Below are 19,697 nucleotides of genomic sequence, written 5' to 3'. Positions count from 1 at the left end.
AAGATGCTGAGGTTCTCTTTGGGAGTGACCAGGATGGATAGGATCAGGAATGAGTACATCAGAAGGACAGCACATGTTAGAGGCTTTGGAGATAAAGCCAGAGAGGCCAGACTGAGATGGTTCGGACATGTCCAGAGGAGAGAGAGTGAATATATTGGTAGAAGGATGCTGAGTTTCCCACTGCCAGGCAGGAGGCCTAGAGGAAGACCAAAGAGGAGGTTTATGGATGTGGTTAAAGAGGACATGAAGGTAGTTGGTGTGAGAGAAGAGGATGCAGCAGACAGGGTTAGATGGAGGCAACTGATTCACTGTGGCGTCTGAATTTAATAACAACCACCTTCTAATTAGATAAACAATAATAAAATGAGCTGATTCAGTAATAGTGATGATTGTGTTCTTTATATTCAGTTGAGATAATCATGACAGATGTTTCTTTTTTTTTTGGCAATATATCAAATTTTATATGGAAAATAACAAACTATAACAAAAGAGGAAAATTTGGAATTGTGGTTATTTATAGGTTATTATTCTCTGATTTTATGGCCCACTTAAAGGCATTATGGAGGATGTTTTTTTTGTTTGTTTGTTTAATTTGTCTGATTTACATAAAATGAATATACTGACCTTTAGTGGACTTGTATGTATGGTTTCTAAAAGAATAAAAAAATAAATAACTGTGGACATGGCAGGACCTGAAAAACATCAGCCAATCAACACGCTCGGACCGAGGCGTTTGGTTTGCTCCCTTTCCTGTCAATCGAAAATCTTCCGGCTCAGGCCTAGTTACGAAGATTCCATACGCCTTGGACTTACGTGTTTTCTGTATGTGTTGCTTTGGTATAGCTTCGTAGTTAGCTGGCGACTTGTTTTGCTCATCTTTTTTTACATAATGGCAGATAAAGATCCAGGGGGACCCAACCGTAAAAGACAACTTCACGAGTCCTACGCAAGTTTCTGGAGGGGGGCGTTTCTTCGTAAATGTTAAGAGGGGGGAGGTTAGAGGGGGGTGAGGGAGAGGTTGTATGTGCGCATGCGCATGCTACGATCAAAGTTGTAGGAAATTAAATCTCCTCTAATGCCTTTAAGATAGAATCAGACTATATGTGGCCCCTGAACCTAAATGAGTTTGCCACCCCTGCTTTAAGATGTAACTCCCCACTGAGGCTTCCTGTAGAATTTGTGGATCTATGAAGTCCCTGCCTCTCTTGCCATCCATCCCTCCCTCTTTACTGTCAGTCAAGCACACCAGATCACCTGTGATTCTGCTCAAACACTGTGAAACTACTCTAGAAAGTACAGGAACAAGGTGACAGGGTTAATTGTGGGGGTTTGTTACTGTGAAATCCCAGAATTCTGAGTCTGTCTTATTGAGAATGTCGTCTGTACGCGGTAGTTTCAAAGTTTCCAAACCTTCAGTAGTTATGCTGGATGCTGATTTTGCTCATTGTGTCTTTGAGCATATAAAAAAACAACATATGGACGTGTTTACACAACAAAAAAATCTGGATTTTCTTTCATAATCTGAACAGATCTTGATAACAATTCTCTGAAGTGTGTGCTTTGTGACCAGCCACTTGAGGGCAGTGTGTTTTTGTAGAAGCTTCACACAGCCCTCCCTGCTTCAACTTTTTGTTAAATAAAGTGACTTTCAAGCCTTAAATAAACACGGTTTCAGTCTGTAGAAGTGTTTTGATGCTTGATAATTAAGTGTAAGCTGTACTTTTCCCTTTAGTCAGATCTCTTGTTAGTTAGATCCCAACATGTAGTCAGAAAAATCTCATGTAGTTATGAAAATATTACACTCAGTTGGGGAAATGATCTTCTTCCTGCAGGTTCTTGCATTTTTTTAATGAATTTGTTGCTTGTTTGCTAATTGTGCGCTCATGCAGTGGTGTGTCAATTCATGCACAGACTTCTTACTTCACCAGAGAAACTGCAATCCTGGCAAGAAGCACACACTCCCAGACAGAGAACAGGACTGTCTTTGAGTGCAATAGATACGGCTAAGTGGCTCATGAATCTACAGTTTCCTTCCCTGGGCATTTATTGAATCCCGTCTCAAAGCCTCCGTTCCCGTCTAACGATACCAGGAGAGAGAAACGCAGAAAGAGGGGTGAGGTGGTGCAGCCAAACGCTCCAAAAGTAAGCATTTATACATCAAGCATTAGCGTTAACACGGCTCCCGGGTAGTGAGCTGCGTTTGCATTAACAGAGACGCATTTATAAATACTCTTTCAGCACCATATGGGCTACTCTTTAGTGTTCTTACATAACTCACTGGATATGTGGAGGAGGCAGAGAGCAGCATCCAAGCACTGCACACAGCCCACACACACACACACACACATGAACACACACACACACACAATAGAGAAGTTAAAAATCTGGAGGAGGGTGGACAGGCAAAGAAAACACATCAGATGTTGTCCTTGGAAATCAGGGTCAAATTCACTGATGCGAGTTTGTGTGTCTAATTTCCTCCATGATCAGAACACACACATCAAAGCAGGTTCTATTCAGGTCCTGAACGGGTTCATTTAGAGGCTGCATGCTTGAAAAAAAGCATTAAATGTTCCAAATGCTAACTCTGAACGCTTAAAAAATGAATTATAAACGAGTAGTTTGGCATTTTAGGACACATGAAGACTGATATTACTCTCATATTAGATGTTATCAACTATAGAGTGATAGAAAATTGATATATTACCAATTACTATCTATAACCGAAGACACAAATTCAGATAAGCTTCTCAGAGGTCACTCAACATGTTTTATTGTGACAAATTTCAAAAATAACGAATTAAATAATGATAGAAATAATGTCCTTTATGAATTAGGAAAAAAACTCTCCTATTTGCTAATAACTATCCATCTTTTACAAAAAATAGCTCTCACAAACTAACAAAAAATAACTAATAAAAGATATTTGTTCGTTAGTTTTAGTTCAATTTAATGACGAACAATGAAAACCAGAAAATTTTCATCACTTTATAAAAAACAACCAGGACATAAAAACACGACATTTGGTCATCCTAATCAACTACCCCTAGCAGATAGTTAGCTTAGCTTAGCATAACCACCAGATGCAGCTTGTCTGTTCAAGGGCAACAACTCTATCCTTTTCATTGCCAACACACAGTTGTTGTGCTAAGCTAAGCTAACGTGCTGCAGATGAGAATTTATACATTGGTAGCTCTTATTATTATTGATCATCACCACTAATTCTTGGCCAAAAAGGCAGTAAATGTGCAGTAAATGTATTTCCCACACATGCTCACAGTGACAGTGCTAACATGCCGATATTTAGCAGGCCTGGTGTTTAGTAGCAAACATTTAGCATGAACATGAAGCTAATGCAGTTTTGCAGATAGAATATCCTTTTTTTAGTCCCACAAGGGGAAATCTGCAGCGTTACAGCAGCAAAATGACAGTAAGAAAAATCAAGAGAACACATCTCTGGATTAAAGACAGAAGATATATGCACTATATATACAATATAAATGAGAAAATAACTGAAGAACACAAGGATGCTAGCAACACAAATTTAAGAGTATTTACACAAATGAATTGCACACACAGATGTTTGGTCATAAACCCAAATACTGGACAGATTTTAATTTTAATTTGATGATGCTGTCCTGAAAAGTGACTTTATTGATCAGCTCAGTGGACTGATATCAGATGCTATCAAATACTTGCTATATCTATGTAGCAATTTTGCATTGTTTTTATGGTCCTCTCTGCCAATCATGAGATATCAGCCATCAGACATTGTCCTTGTTTCTCATATTTACATGTTTTTAGCCATGCTAATTGGATAATGGCCAAAAGTGTGCCCCTTTGGCCCAAGCTGAATCATCTCAACAGCTATTGGAGTGAATAATTACTGTATGGACAGTTAGAAAGTGTGATGACTTTGGTGATTTTTTTGCAGCATCTCCATGAGACTTACATGTGGGGTTTGGAATGAGATTTCCCAAAAGTGAAATGTAATATTATGCATAAAGACACAATGATGTAAATAAAAACATCCTCCCAGCCATGATGGAAATCAGGATCCATCCATCCATCCATCCATCCATCCATCCATCCATCCATCCATCCATCCATCCATCCATCCATTCTCTGTACACCGCTTTATCCTCACTAGGGTCGCGGGGGGTGCTGGAGCCTATCCTAGCTGACTCGGGCAAAGGCAGAGGACACCCTGGACAGGTCACCAGTCTGTCACAGGGCTACATATACAGACACACAATCACACTCACATTCACACCTACGGACAATTTAGAGTAACCAATTAACCTCAGCATATTTTTGGACTGTGGGAGGAAGCCGGAGTACCCGGAGAAAACCCACGCATGCACAGGGAGAACATGCAAACTCCATGCAGAAAGATCCCAGGCCCACACCAGGATCCATCCAGAGAAGCTTATAATAATTCCACCGTGCAAAACAGTGTGAACATTATTTACCGTTCTGAATTTATTAGGTTACCACTGCTGTGTAAATGTGAACGTCACTGTCAGTTTAAAGGAACATTTATTGTTTCTGCTGCTGTGTGAAGCTGCAGGTGTTTATTAAAGTCAAAAGAAAGAACCTGACACAGGACACACGATGTCAGTGTGTGAGTATTTCTGCAAAAATCTGAATTATATTCACTCACAGCTGAACAATATTATTATAATATCCGGACTTTAACACGTTTCAGGTCTGCCTGAGTTACGTTAATAGCTATAATTTACCAAACATGTCAGTGTGTTATTTAATAGATGCGATGTAACAGAGAGAAGTCAAAGAAGGAGAATAGAAAAGGTCGTTAAGTGTGAACTGCTGCTGACTAAAGACACAAACTGAGGCCAGCGGATCAATATGAAGAAATATGAAGCTTTAAATACTGGAAAATGCAGCTAATTTTACTGCCTTTAATACATCCATGAGCGTGCGTCATGTAATGGGCACAAGATACTCCCCTGCTCTACATATTCGAGTCCTTGGTGACCCCCCCAGACATACAGGAGGAGCCCAAAGTCTGGCTCTGAGTTCACTGTTAATTAAGCCAAACAAGGTTCTGTGAAGCCGACAGTGAGTCAGGAGTCAGTTTAACACAGGAAAAACATTTTCTTTCACTGTTTTGAGGGAATGTCATATCCCAGACACATTTCCATGTCACACACTGAAGAAGAAGTGTCCTGGTCCCCCACAGTGGCGTTTATGAATGAACACACAGATCTCTCCTCTAATGGGCCTCCTTCAGCTTTAACTGGACCTCTGTGTGTTTAGAACTAATTAGCAAATTCTAGCATGTTGACGTCTGACTCTTAGCATTGTAGCTACTCTGTAAAAATAGTGGAATAAGGTAACATTAATGTAAAAATAATGACATTTTTGCTGACTGAAAGACAATAAAACTGTGTAATTTTATGGTCACACATTGCAAAGATACAAATTACTGTTTGTTTAAAAAAAAGCTAATTTCTGGTGTGATGTATTTACAGTTTTCGCCTCGTTTTTGTATTTTTTTTTAAAGTTAACGTGTAAATTTATACATTTTTTTCCTGTGATTTTACCGGATGTTGTCAGTAATTTACATTTAAACAGGGGAAAACTGTAAAATAACAATTTGAAACATTACTTCCTATTTTTCAGACCTTAATGTTTACAGTTTTTCTTTCAAACAACAGGAAAAATAGAATAGAACAGAATATCCTTTTTTATTCCCACAAGGGGGAATTTGCAACTTCACAGCAGCAAAATGACAGAAAGAAAAGCAATCAAACAGAAATTAAGACAGACGCTATATACATTATATATGCAATATAAATAAGAAAAATATGAAAAATATGAAAAAATACACACCAGGGTACTAAAAACACAAAATTAAAGAATATATAAACAAATGAATTGCATATATATGGATATATAAACTTATTTGTTTTTTACATTCTTAGTTTAAAAAAAAAAGATTTAAAGTATGATTTTACTGAAAAAAATCAAATGCTGTAATGGAAAATATTAAGCAGTAATTCACAGTTTTTACGTGTTTGTTTTTGTACAGGTAAAGTCTAAATGAATACTTTCTTCTGTGACTTTACAATGAAAATCTGTTTAACAGTTTGAAAAATTATTTCCTATTTTTCAGTCCTTAATGTTTACAATTTTCTTTCAAATAACAGGAAATATGTTTAAAAATATATAATTTTTTAAAAAAGATTTAAAGTATGATTTCAACGGGGGGGGGGGGGGGGGGGATAGTTTTACAATCAAATACTGAAAAAGAACGTATTAATTCAGTTTTGGCTTGTTTTGTTTTTTTCTAAATTAATATTTTCTTCTGTGATTTTATTATGAAAATCTGTAATTTGACCAAAAATATTCTTCTTCTTCTTATCATTATTTTTGTGCTTGTGTATAAAATCAGTCGAATGTGATGCAGCAGTGAAACCACACCTGGTGTCTGTGGAAATACAGGAGGATCATGGCTGCTCTGCTCTGGAGGAACGTGGATCATTCTGAAAAGCGACGCGGATCTGAAATCTCTTGTCTCGTGTGTCGTGGATTTAAACCCTGACATCACCTGGGGAGACAAAAAAAAGCCTGCAGGTGTGCGGGATTATAAATCAATGAGGAGCCAATGAGAAGCAGGAGCTGAATATATCTGTGCAGCAGAGCCAGGAGAGATGAGAGAGGAGGCGGGAGAGCACCGAGCTCCCGGTCCGCCCCCAAGTTGCTGCACGAGCCATTTAACGGTGCGAGCTGGGCCAGCTGTAGAGCGCGCGGGTGTGTGTACGTGCGTGTGCGTGCTCCCCCACCACTCCCGCCCCCTCCACGCGCGGAGAGAGAGAGAGAGAGAGAGAGAGAGAGAGAGAGAGAGAGAAAACATCATTCCCAGATACGGAGCGCACGCGGAGCGATGGCTGCAGCGGCGGCGGATGCTGTTTACGACGCAGCGCACGAGAGCAGCTCAGCCCCGGGACCGACCAGCACCGCGCGCCCCCGCTTCGTCAACGCACAACCGTTTAACGTCTGAAGCCCCCCCCCCCCCCCCCCCCCCTCAGCGAGGCGTCTGGGTACGCAAAGCCCGGTTTGACGTCTCCTTTCCTTCGGCGAGGACCTCCGGAGCTTGTTGTGGAGCCGCAGGAGACCCGCCTCCAGCCGAGCCGCCGTTCATCCCCGTTCCTCTGGAATCTCATCTCGGCCCGGTCCAGCCTCCCGGTCCCGTCTCCATCCGGGGGGGGAACCCGAGAGCATCCCTCCGTCCCACCCACCCTTCCTCTCTCTCTCCCCACTTCCTCTCACTTTCCGCCTCTCGTATGCCAGAGCTCTAGGGGGGTCTCATCCAGTCAGGGAGCCAGGAGGGGAGGAGGGAGGCTGTTCGTGGCCGCGGTAGACGCACCCTCCGCGGGGAGAGGCTGGGCTCAAGCGCCGCTGTGTCGAAGGATGCTGCGGGACTAGAGCGACTCAGAGAGGAAGATGGGGAAGGACCAGGAACTGCTGCAGGCGGTGAAGACCGAGGACCTGCTCACCGTGCAGAAGCTGCTGCAAAGGCCCAGGCCAGGGAAAGCTAGTAAGTCTATTCTATTCTATTCTACTCTATTCTATTCTATCCTGCAAACCCAGCCTATCACACCACCTTTTCTACTGCAAACATCCCTCCTGTGCAGCTATATATAGCCACCTACAAAGCTGTATTTCTCACATACCATCGCTGGCCGACCCTGCTATCAGGCCTGGTGTGTTTGTGTGTTCATGCATGAGTGTGTAGAGAGAGGAGGGGTTGCATGCATCAGGGTGTATCAGAGAAGATTAGTGGTGTGATTGGAGACTTGACAGCCCATCCTGAGACCCCAGATCCAGAGCACTGCAGCAGAGGAAGAGAGGGAGGGATGTTTTTTTTTAGAGGAGGGATGACCCAGCCTGAGGTGATACCGGTGGCCTTGTTGTTGTCGGGGTTCAATGTCACACATGCTGGGCTAAACACACCAGGATGGAGAGAAGAAGTCGAACCGTTCTCTCTCTCTGTGTGTGTGTCTGTATGACTCTGCTCTACTAATTGTTTATTTTCTGCAGGCAGTGCACTACAACATCCAACAGTGTTTCGCTTCCACAGCCCACTCTAATGTGTGGGCAACACAGAGAGGAGCCAGAAGAGCTCTGATGCAGATATGATTTAAGCACAGACGCAACAAGTAATTCAGTTTTCACGTGCATTTATGTAAAAAGCTAGATCACCATGCTGGGTTCACGGCAGATATCTGAACTGGAGAGGCTCCAAACAGCAGGTGGGCCTCATCATCTCACAATGAGAGCAGTCAGCGTTTGATGACGAATGATTGTGGTTTTTTTTCTGCATGTGATGTGGTATATTTGCACAGCAACAGCGACAACAGAGCTTTATTAACCCTCCTGTTGTCCTCATTTACGGGCACCAAAAAATACAGTTGTCTCATCTGAAAAATCCCCAAAAATTCAGCAAAAAAATTCCCCAAATTTCAGAAAATTTACAAAACCTTCAGAAACAAAATTTCAATAATTGCTTAAAAAATTCTCTTAAAAGTTTTACTAAAAAAAAATTTGGCAAGAAAATTATTGTAAATATTTTCAAAAAATAAATGCAAATCTTTCCCCCCAAAAAATCCTAAAAATATCTAAAATGACTACATATATATCAGTAAAACTCCTAACATTTTCTTTAACCCTCCTGCTGTCTTCATTCAAAAAATATAGTTTTCTCATCTGAAAAAAAAATCCAAAAATTCAGAAAAAATCCTCAAATTTCTGAAAATTTGCAAAACCTTCAGGAAGAAAATTCCAATATTCCTTAAAAGCTTTATTTTAAAAAAAAAACAACAAATTTGGCAGGAAAATTCTTGCAAATATTTTAAAAAAATAAGTAAAAATTGTCCAAAAAAATCCTAAAAATATCTGCAGTGATTACATATATATTAGTAAAACCTCTGATATTTTCTTCAAGAACATTCACATAAAAATCGACCAAAATCCAGCAAATTTCACTGGATTTAGGTTGATTTTTATGTGAATGTTCTTAAAGAAACATTTTTTTTACATTTCTTCCACCAAAAAATGTTCATAAATTTCCCAAAAATGTTGAAAATGTGGACATCAGAAGTTTCACTGTGAAAATATGTATATTTTTCCACATTTTCAAACTTTAAACCGCAGGACGACACAAGGGTTAATATTCTAGCTGATTTAAAACGACTGATCATGGCTGGCAGCGAGCCCAAAAATTACAATTCTCTAAAAAACGTGCACACTCATCCCCAATTATTCTGCCTAATTAGACCCTGGCGACACAGCCATTAAAGATTCAGTGCAGGTTGAGTAGCGGTGACCTGGCCTACCTCGCTCCACTCAGTCCTTTTATTTTATTTTTCATGAGTGCGACTGAAGGTGGAAACAAAACAAGAGAGAAAAACGTCCCCACAGCTCACCGCTTTTACTCACTACCGCTTGTATGTGTGTTTAAATGTTCGGATTTTACTAATCGTGCTTCCTCTCCGACATTTTTTGGGGGATAAACTGCTTATTACATCTGATAAATAACTCCGCCGTTGCACAGATGGCAAAGCTCACTCAGCAGGACTCAGTGAAGCATATGGCTTCAAAGCAGTGTGTAGGAATTAGCGGGGTGCGACTGCATGAAGGCCAGAGGCTGAAAAAAAAAAGGTCTGGAGCAGGAAACCCCTCGGACTGGAGACAGTCTGCAGACGGTCTAGTGCGAACACGCAGGCATCCCCTGGCCACGAAAGAGTTGGTAGGGTCCAACAAACACAGGTAGTGCCCAAAAATAGTGTCTGTGGAGCTCGGCGGAGTACGTTATGTACAAGAGCACATCAAAAAAACAAGCTTTAGGCTACAGTTAAGTGCGCCTCAGCTGGAAGCCCCGCTGTGGCTGCTGTTTGGTTCATGAAATGCAGAGGACAGGTACACCCTCCAACTCATTTTCAGAGGCGACAGACAGGAGTTCGCAGCAGTTGTGCACCAAATTAGAGCCGGTCCTCGGTGGATTGCAGCACGTACAGATGGTGACTGAAGCAATTTAAAGCAGATTCTGCAGGTGGAAGCAGCAGAATGTGCTATTTATGAGCAGGCAGGATCTGTAATGTGGTCATTATAAAGGTCAGTCTATAATTGATCGACTATCGAAGTCCATGAGATGTGTCTTGAATGCATTTTTATTAAAAGTAATAAATGACTTGAAAATTGTCCCAAAATGATGTGAAAATGATCCAGAATTACAGAAATTTAGTCTAGAATGACATGAAATTTTAACCTCCAGTGGCCTCCTGGTTTAAAAAATATAGTTAAATAAATAGAATCATTTAGAGCACTTGTGATGGAATTTTTCAATATTTTCTGGATTTTTAAAAATCAAACAATCAATTTCTTAATGGAGAAAACAATCAGCAGTTCAGTCATGATGATAATTGCACTTAATAATTCAAAATGAACAACAGTAAAACCCTGCTTTTATCTGAATGCATAAATAATAATAACCTAATTATAGAACATATAACAGTAAAACAGTATCAGGGGACATTTTTTGACATTGAATACTTTTATAGTATTTATATACCAATGTACCTTTTTAACATTTTCAAAGCAGAATTTTTACTTCAGGGAACCTTTACAGTGTGGTAATCGTACGCTTACTTCAATAAATAATGTAAATATGTAAACTGTTTGACTTGAGATGCTACACTTTTAGCACCTTGTCAGATTTTTAAGTGTCTGTAATTTGCTCACAGAGATATTTCCTGAATTAATTCTGGGATGGTTTCATTTAAAGGCTTGTTTGAGGCTTGAAGAGCTCATCATTATCTGTTAGAAATTTTCTCAATTGATTAGTTGTTTGGTCTATAAAAGGACCTCAAATGTTGTTGTCCTTGTTTTGTCCACAACTCAAAGATACTCCATTTACTGACATAGAAATCTGGAATCGGAATGTTTGACTTTTTTCCAGAGAAATCACTCAAACTGATTGATCGGTTAGTCGACAGCTGGTCGATTTGTCATCGCAGCTCTGATACAAGTTAAAAGTAATTTTCCTATAAAACATATGTTATCTGTAATGTAATATTCAGGAACATGTGAAAGGTTTTAACATGTTAGGTTTGAGTCACAGCGTGTCTGTATTTTGTTGTCCGGTATCCGTGTAGTTTTGTCTGCTCTGTGTGAAGCACCTGTTGCAGACGTGTGGGATAATCACTCATTTTCAGGCTGCCATCTCTCCTCAACCACTCGCCGTCATCATTGCATCATGGCCGATGGGAGCATTTTACGGCTCCGAACTTGGGCTTCTAAAACTTACATCCGATGTGTGGTTTGAAGAGCCATTCAGCAGAACTGAAGGTGTTTAAATGCAGGATCAAGGTCCGACCTTCTGCAGCCTCTCTCTTTCAAATCCTGTCACTCTGCTGCAAAGCCCCGCCTCTCCAATATCACGCTCAGCTTCAGTATTTAATCATGTAATTGGCAGCTACCGGCAGAAGCAGCTCTGTGCAAGATGAAGTGTTTAACCCTCCTGTTGTCCTCATTTACAGGCACCAAAGAATAGTGTTTCCTTGTCTGTAAAAAATCCAAAAATTCAGCAAAAAAATTCCCCAAATTTCTGAAAATTTGCAAAACCTTAAGTAAGAAAATTCCAGTAATTCCTTTAAAGTTTTCCTTAACAGTTTTATTCAAAAAATACAAATTTGACAAGGAAATTCTTGTAAATATTTTCCAAAAATGAGAAAAAAATCTTCCAAAAAAATCCTAAAAATATCTAAAGTGATTATATATATATCAGTAAAACGTTTAATGTTTTCTTTAAGAACATTCACATAAAAATCAACCAAAATCCAGCGAAATTCGCTGGATTTTGGTTGATTTTTATGTGAATGTTCTTAAAGAAGCATTTTAAACATTTATTTTTTTCCACCAAAAAATGTTCAAAGATTTCCCAAAAATGTAGAAAATATGGACATATAATAAATATATATAATAAATATATATTTTTCCCACAGTTTCAAACTTTAAAACGGGTCAATTTTGACCCGCAGGACGACGCGAGGGTTAATATGCCCTGTGAAATTTGATTTGTGGACAAAGTTGCAGAGCTAAATAAACCATTTTCCCCCCTCAGATCCTAAAAAGTGGAGTGTTTTTGGGGGAGAGTTCTTGCAGAGAGAGCGCTGATATTGGGCAATTCTTTTAGGGGAAAAAACCAGCACCCAAACAAACAAACAGGGCAGGAGCAGCAAGGCGGTAATGACAGAGTGGAACTGAGAGTCCCAGACAAACAGCAGGGAAGTGTAACGCCAGGCTGATGTTAACACAGACCTGTTTGTCATCCAGCATTAAACACAAAGCTCACAGGACAGCCGAGTGTGTGCGCAGCTGGGACGGAAATGTGTGTGTGGTTTGTGGTAGCAATGAGTGTGTGTGTGTGTGTGTGTGTGTGTGTGTGTGTGTGTGTGTGTGTGTGTGTGTGTGTGTGTGTGTGTGTGTGTGTGTGTGTGTGTGTGTAATGGGGTCTGTCATGGGCTCTGCCTGCTGCAACTCATTTACTCGACCAGACATGTAGTCTGCATATATTTACCTGCAGGACGGACACACACTGATGTTAGCATGCACACACACGCTCACATCTGGCACCATCTGGAGAGCCATCATCAGTTTGCTGTCACTCAGCTTGCCTCGTGCGCATGGAGGTCAGAACGGTGTGTGTATGTGTGTGTGTGTGTGTCGGAGCAGACCTTGAGTGTGACCTGAGGTTTGTGGTTGTTAATGGGCAGTTTCAGTGTTTGTGTGTTTAATCTGTGTTTATAGCGTGTCATTGCAGGCCGTGTGCGTGTTTGATCTATGCAGCTTCAGAGAAATGATTGAGACACAATGTTTGTTTCCTGCCATGAGAGGCTGACACAATGCTTCCATCGCTGTCTAACTCAGGGGTGTCAAACATGAGGCCCGCGGGCCAAAACCGGTCCTCCAGAGGGTCCAATCCGGCCCTCAAAGTGTAAAAACAACGGAGAAGACATTAACTGCAGATTGTAAATTAGTAAAACTATAAATTTGAAATAATTTTTAGACCATGACAAGTTGTTCTGATCATAAAGTAAAATACTAGATTGTTCTTTTTTCATTTTGTGCCTCGTTTTTGTTTGTTTTGCCTCATGCTTTGTTGTTTTATTTCTGTTTTTTGTTGTTTTTTGTCTCACTTGTGTTTTTGTCTTATTTTTGTCATTTTGTATTTTGCTTTTTTGTTGCTTTGTGTATCGTTTGTGTCATTTTGTTTCTCGCTTTTGTCCTTTCTGGTCTCGTTTGTGTCTTTTTTGTCTCGTTTTCGTCATTTATCCATTTTTTTTGTTGCTTTGTAACTTTTTTGTCCAAATTTTTGTCTCTTTTTGTTTTGTTTTGTTTCGTGTCATTTGTCTCATTTTTTGCCATTTTGTGTCTTATTTTTGTAATATGTTGTCTTGTTTTGTTGTTTTTTTTGTGTCTGATTTTCTCCTTTCTGTCTTCTTGTTTCTGATTTTTGTCGCTTTGTGTCTTCTTTTTGTCTCGCCTGTGTTTTTTGTCTTATTTCTGTCATTTTGTATTTTGCTTTATTTGTTGTTTTGTGTATTGTTTGTGTCATTTTGTGTTATTTTGTCTCACTTGTGTTGTTTTCCCACTTTTTTGTCTTTTTGTTTGGTCACTTTTGTCATTTTTGGTCTCAGTTGTGTCATTTTTTTGTCTCATTTTTGTCATTTATCCATTTATTTGTCGCTTTGTAACTTTTTTGTCCAAATTTTTGTCTGTGTTTTTGTTTTGTATTGTGTCATTTGTCTCATTTTTTGTCATTTTGTGTCTTGTTTTTGCAATATTTTGTCTTTTTTTGTTGTTTTTTGTCTGACATTTGTCATTTTGATCATCAAGTAAAATACTACATCATTCAGTTCCAGATGACTAAATGTTGTGTTCCTTTGTAGACACTCTGTGATCTGTAAGTTGTAATGTCTAAATGATAAACTGAGGCCGAATGTTGTTGAAATTTAATTTATTTTTCTTGTGTTCGTGTTTTGTAAAAAGATCAGTCCTTAAATGTGAACATTTATACCCTACAACAAAGGAAAAACATGGAGTTGTGGTTATTTATAGGGTTTTATGCTGTGATTTTACTGGTGATCAAATTGAGCTGAATGTGGCCCCTGAACTAAAATGAATTGACACCCCTAATCTACCTCCTTCCGTTTTCTTTCTCTGCAGCCAGTAGAGATGCAAATGCTCTCAGACCCTTCTAGATACCAACCCCCCGTCTCTCTCCCACCCTTCCTCCCCCCTCTTCCTCACCCCCGTCTTTTCTGTGTTGACGTGCGAGGCTGGCAGCAGGAGTAGAGCAGATGATTGCGTCCACACCAGTGCACATTCACAAAGGAGCAGGCAGAGAGGAAGCTCCACATACTGTCAGCCGGAGTCTTCATATTGGTTAACCGTGTTCGTTCTGCAGCTCTGCGATTCAGAGAGAGCAGAGTGGTGCACGGTTTGTAGCGTATCGGATGATGTGTGCCGTAATTCTCGGTTTTTGTGCTGCGGTGTGAAGTGCATCTGCAGGAATGTGACAAAAATCACATTAGATTGATCATGTTTGGTTTGCATTTCTTCAGATCTCTGCCTAGACTTTTGTTGCTTATCATAAAGCTCTGGTCGCGCTGAGCAATGGGAGATATGAAGCTCTTTATTTTCAGTATTATTACCACGCATATGCATCTCGTCTGCGTGTCATTTGTTCATTTTTACAATCGGGAAGAGTGTTGGAGATATAATGTTCACTTTACATGCTGTTAGATTTGACAGTGTGTCATATTCAAGCCAACACTTGGAAGATGATTCGAGCTCATTTGTTTTATATTTCATGTATCTGTGTCTGGAAAGTGGCTTCAAACCATAGCTGTCAGACAGAAGCGGTGCAAAGGACATTTTCGCTTTAACAAGCATCAAAAGGAGCAGATGTACTTTGTTCCTCCACCAAGGCGAGAGCTTAAAGTCAAGATCTGTTTATCTGCATGTAACTGGAAACCTGCAAAACTGAATTTCATGAAACTTGATGGAGACCTGCACAATGGGCCCAGGAAGAACCCATTAAATTCTGGAGTGGATCCAAATTACTTTCTTGAAAGCTGCGAGATAGGACGTCAGCCATGGCAGTGGATGCACTCCCCCAGTGTCCTTGTAGTTATATTAAGAGTAAACTGTGGCTCATACTGCTTTTTTTTTATTAGGAATAACAAATAACAGCGTTGGTCGGGTCCTTGCATCCTTTTTGGTCAGTGAATCCAAGCAAGTCCACCAGGTGGCGCTGCGACTGAGAGTGTATTTTGGCCTGCAGCCTTTTTGATGGCAACCTTTCACAACTGTCCATCAGGTGGCGCTATCACTGGCAATGTATATCGACCTAGGTATGTCATAAAACCTGGACTGTGATCACATGTGTAAAATTTGAGGCAGATTGAAGCATATACAGGCTGGTTAGACATCACTTCCTGTGTCATGGCGAATTGTCGAAATTCTGCCAGATGTTTGCAGAGCATTTTGATAACTTTTAATCACCCATGCCTGGTGTACATCCTGTCCAAATTTGAGGTCTGTTGGGGACGCCCTATTTGAGTTTATAGGTGTTGAAAATGTGCAAAAATTCGTCCGAAATCGTCCAAAATATGTCACATAATTCAAAATGGCCGACTTCCTGTTGGGTTTAGGTGTGGTTGTCAATTTTATTTTTGTGCGTCATAATGAGTTATTTATGCCCAAATTACATAGCTGTAGGTGATACGTCTTGGTGATAGAGCCTGTTCGAGATATTCCAGGTGGCGCTATTGAGCGATTTTGGCTCACAGCTATGCAAGTTATATAAAATGTAAAATTTTTGCTTAAAAAAGCACAGGACAGTCATTCAGCAGACTGGAGCTTGTGTCCTCTGTCGGACCATTACACTTTTCACATTTTTGCTTCGATTCATATTCGTCTTTCAGTTTTTGATAAATTAACTGATTAAAAATTAAAATATCAAAAATATTAATCGATAAGGCAGAAGATGAAGATCATGCGTGTCAGAAAATGTATTGTAGATTGGCTGTAGTACCTGGTTGTTGCCACCAGGTGGAGCTTCTTCCTGTTTGCCAGTAGAGGAACCCTTTAGAGATAGATAGATCGATAGATAGATAGATACTTAATAATCCCGAGGGAAATTCAGTCATTGTGGGGATTTAGGTAGCAAAGGGGCACCATGACAAAGACTTCTGTGACAATTAATGACCACAAGGCAGAGCTTTAATTCTGCAGACGAGTTGAGGTGCGCCAAGATAATGTCGATTTGGCCCAGGGGCTGATAATAATTGGAGTGATAAGGTCATGTGACGTAAGCTGAAGACAGGAAGTGATGCTGAATGAGTTCATTTTGTGTTATTGTGCAATCGATTGATAAGGCTGCCGATTCTCAGTTAAGAAATTTGTTCAAAATTTCCATCCCTTTCGCCCACACTGAACTTACTAGAGGTCACTTCCTTTTTAAATGTAACTAAAGGTCATAACAAGCCGCTTCCAGAGCGACCCATGAGGTTGTTTTGGTTCTTTTGCTTCATTATTATTCCATTAGTTTGCTCACGTCGCCTGCATTTAAGGTTACACAACAAGCTGGAGGCCGTCTGCCAATCAAAAGCAGTTTACTCTTAATGTCGATGCCTGCAAGACGAAGCGAATACGCAAAGGACTGCTCAGACAGCGTTATTGATCCTGTTTTATTTCGAAAATTGAAGCACGGCATATTAGAAATGATAATACTGTGAGTGGAAGATTGGCTGGCTGCGTTCCCTGCATTTTCCTCCAAAACATCATCACTCACTTCTCCTGCTGCTGCTGACTGCCTCCATGATTGAATTACAGAACAGATGGGAGGAGAGAGAGAGAGAGAGAGGGAGAGGTGGATGGATATTTTTTGCTTTGAGGGAAATGGTGAGAGGAGTTACAGAAGAGAAGCAAAAAGAGGGAAGAGGGGAGAGATATTCTTTTTGATGAGCGTGTGGGACAGATGGAGGAGGGGGTGAGGAAAGACTTAAAATGATGAAAGAGAGAAGGAGGTGATGAAACGGAGGGATAGTTGCTCGGCCTCTCTCTCTATACACAGGCTATACACACACACACACACGCACACACTCTCACTCATCTGCACAAAGGCGCTGCACCAAAAATAACATCCACACAGTTTAATGGGTCAGTGGCAAGTTCAGGGAGAAGCAGAGAGGAGGTGAGGAGAAGAGAGGCAAGGAAGGAGGAGAAATAGAGGAGAGGACAGGGAAGGAGAAGAGGTGAGTTAAAAGGAAAGGAAAGAAAGAACAATGGTAGAAGTAAAAAGAAAGGGAACAGAAGAAAAGTAAACAAAAAGGATCATACAGAAAAGAGAGTGAAAGGAAAAGAGATGACGAAAAATGAAATCAATAAGAAAGAAGAAAGAAATGAACAGGAAAGAAACAAGCAAGAAAAAGAAAGAGTAAACAAATTAAACTGAAAGGAAAGGAAAAGAAAAATAAAGTGAAAGGAAGGGACACTAAAGGATAGAATTGCAGTGAAAGGAAAGGGAAGAAAAGCAAATGAAAGGAGAGTAAAGGAAATGAGTGAAGGAGAGGGAAAGGAAAGAAAAAAGAAGGAAAGGAAAAGTGAAAGGAAAGTTATGGAAATTAAAGGGAAAAAAAGAAGTGAAGGGAAATTAAATGGGTGGAAGTGAGGAAAGTAATGGAAAGGATCTGAAAGGAAAGAAGTGAAAAGAAAGGAATTGAAAGGAAAAGGCAGGAAGCGAAAGTAAAGGATGTAACAGAAAAGAAAGGGAGAAGAGGAAGTGACAGGAAAATAAAGGAAGGATCTGAAAGAAAAGGAAGTGAAAGGAAAGGATTTGAAAAAAGAAATGAAAGGAAAGAAGTAAAGTGAAGAAACTGAAAAGAAAGGAAATAAAAGGAAAACAAAGAATAAAAGTGAAAGGAAATGAGAAAGTGACAGGAAAGAGGTCTCAAGGAAAGAAATGAAGAACGGAAGGAAAATGAAAGGAAATTGGAAATGAAAGAAAATCAAAGAAGTGACACGAAGAAATGTAAAGGAAAGGAAAACAAAGGAAAGAAAAAAAGTGAAGTGAAAGTAAAAGACGCAATAAGAGGAGAAAAGTAATGACAGGAAGGGGAAGAGAAAACGGAAAGAGAGACAGGAACAGGAGAGGAAGTGAAATGAAATTAAAGGACAGAAAGTGTGACGGGTAACAGCGGATGTTGGGACGTTCCACTTCATTCTATTGTGTTGTGGCTGCGCTGCTGATTATCGGGATGAGGGGGGACTTAGTAGTTTAGTCTGGGTTTAAAGACCACCCACAAAATCAGCGGTGTGGGACCTCCCGTGCTCAATCAGCAGCGATTATAGAGGTGGCATTAACCACCTACAGTACTGGCTTATGTTCAAACACACACACAGACACACACAGACACACACAGACACACCGCCAGCATCATACGACTGGCACAGAGAGGTACAGACTGTTGGAATTTACATTATCACTGTGTCTTGTTGTAATTGTTAAGACAGAAGTCAAGCGTGTCAGACAGGGGACAAAAGCTTGTCACACACACAGTCAGTCAAACACACACATTCAGCATCCTGTAAAATCCTCTGCAGACACGAGGGCTGATTCCCAAAGGGATGGGAGCGAGAGAAAAGGATAGAATCGGGAAAAGAAACAACAGAAAGCTGAGCCATGTCATTTGAGATTTGTTATGTAAGAGCTACAGTAGCTGTATGCATGCATAGAAGGTGTGTGTTCGCTTCAAAAGGTGTGTGTGTCTTCTCAAGAGCTGCAGAGTGCGACAGTCGGTCCACGCGGCCTGGCAGGATTTTTCCACTCACGCCCTGAATTCATAACACTCGGCGCGTTCTTGCTGCTTCAAATGAATGTTTGAGCGGCTAATAAAGGCAGGAAACGGTGCTTTTTTTTTCTGACTCAGCTCCTAAACTTAAACCAACACGGCCCGGACAAGGTTGGACTGTACCCTACACGAGAGACTCTCAGAAATGTTCCGCCCTACACCCACAGTGAATACATTTAGCGTCGCCTTGGGACCGTCTGGATGAATGCTGGTGCTCTTGCTATGCGAGCGGCCACTAAAAACAGGGCTGTGACACAGTTTGGGCTCACGGCTTGGGAAAATGTGTCGTTCGCTGACACACCCTGAGGACTTCGATACGTGTGAGAATGTTTCGAGGAGTGCAGCGGGTTTATGATACGCTGCACTCGAAAGCTTATATTCTTGAAAAGCAGATTGTAGTCTGTACTGACCCACCCTGGAGGAGTAGATCGTAATATGTGCATGACTTTGGGGAAAAACGGGCATGAATCAGGCTACGTTATGCAACAACCACCAGCAATTAGAGTGCATTTTGGGGATGCAAAATGGTGCTGTGTCTGGTGAATCAATAATGGAGCCCAGTCTAATGGCTAAAAGCTATGGTTTTCTAAACAAAGTTGGCTTTTCTTTTGCTCTTTGGTCCCCGAACGTAAGCAAACAGACTGAAAATGACCTTTATTTCCCTGAAAGTAAATAATTACCAGTAGATTTCACTGATTTCTCAAACAGGCATTTCTCCTCTAGTTACTCAGATATCATTGCTGGATGGCTTTG

The 19,697-nt window shown here is 40.5% G+C and overlaps 1 protein-coding gene across 9 annotated transcripts in view; it reads left to right on the top strand.

Moving 5' to 3' along the window:
* Nucleotides 1–6,753: 6,753 nt before the first annotated feature.
* The window catches only part of caskin1 (CASK interacting protein 1), a 151,383-nt gene continuing 138,439 nt past the window's right edge, over nt 6,754–19,697 (top strand). For 2 of the 9 annotated variants that reach the window (XM_051940950.1, XM_051940957.1), the window contains exon 1: nt 6,757–7,564. In XM_051940950.1, the coding sequence (XP_051796910.1) occupies nt 7,471–7,564 (94 nt within the window). In that variant the 5' untranslated portion in view covers nt 6,757–7,470. Of the gene's footprint in view, nt 7,565–19,697 lie in introns of all 9 variants that reach the window. The other 7 variants (XM_051940955.1, XM_051940956.1, XM_051940958.1 and 4 more) reach the window with 5 other exon arrangements.

This window comes from Acanthochromis polyacanthus, chromosome 21 (genome assembly GCF_021347895.1).
Source record: "Acanthochromis polyacanthus isolate Apoly-LR-REF ecotype Palm Island chromosome 21, KAUST_Apoly_ChrSc, whole genome shotgun sequence".
Taxonomy (NCBI): Eukaryota; Metazoa; Chordata; class Actinopteri; family Pomacentridae; genus Acanthochromis; species Acanthochromis polyacanthus.
This window is presented reverse-complemented; position numbering and strand designations above follow the sequence as displayed.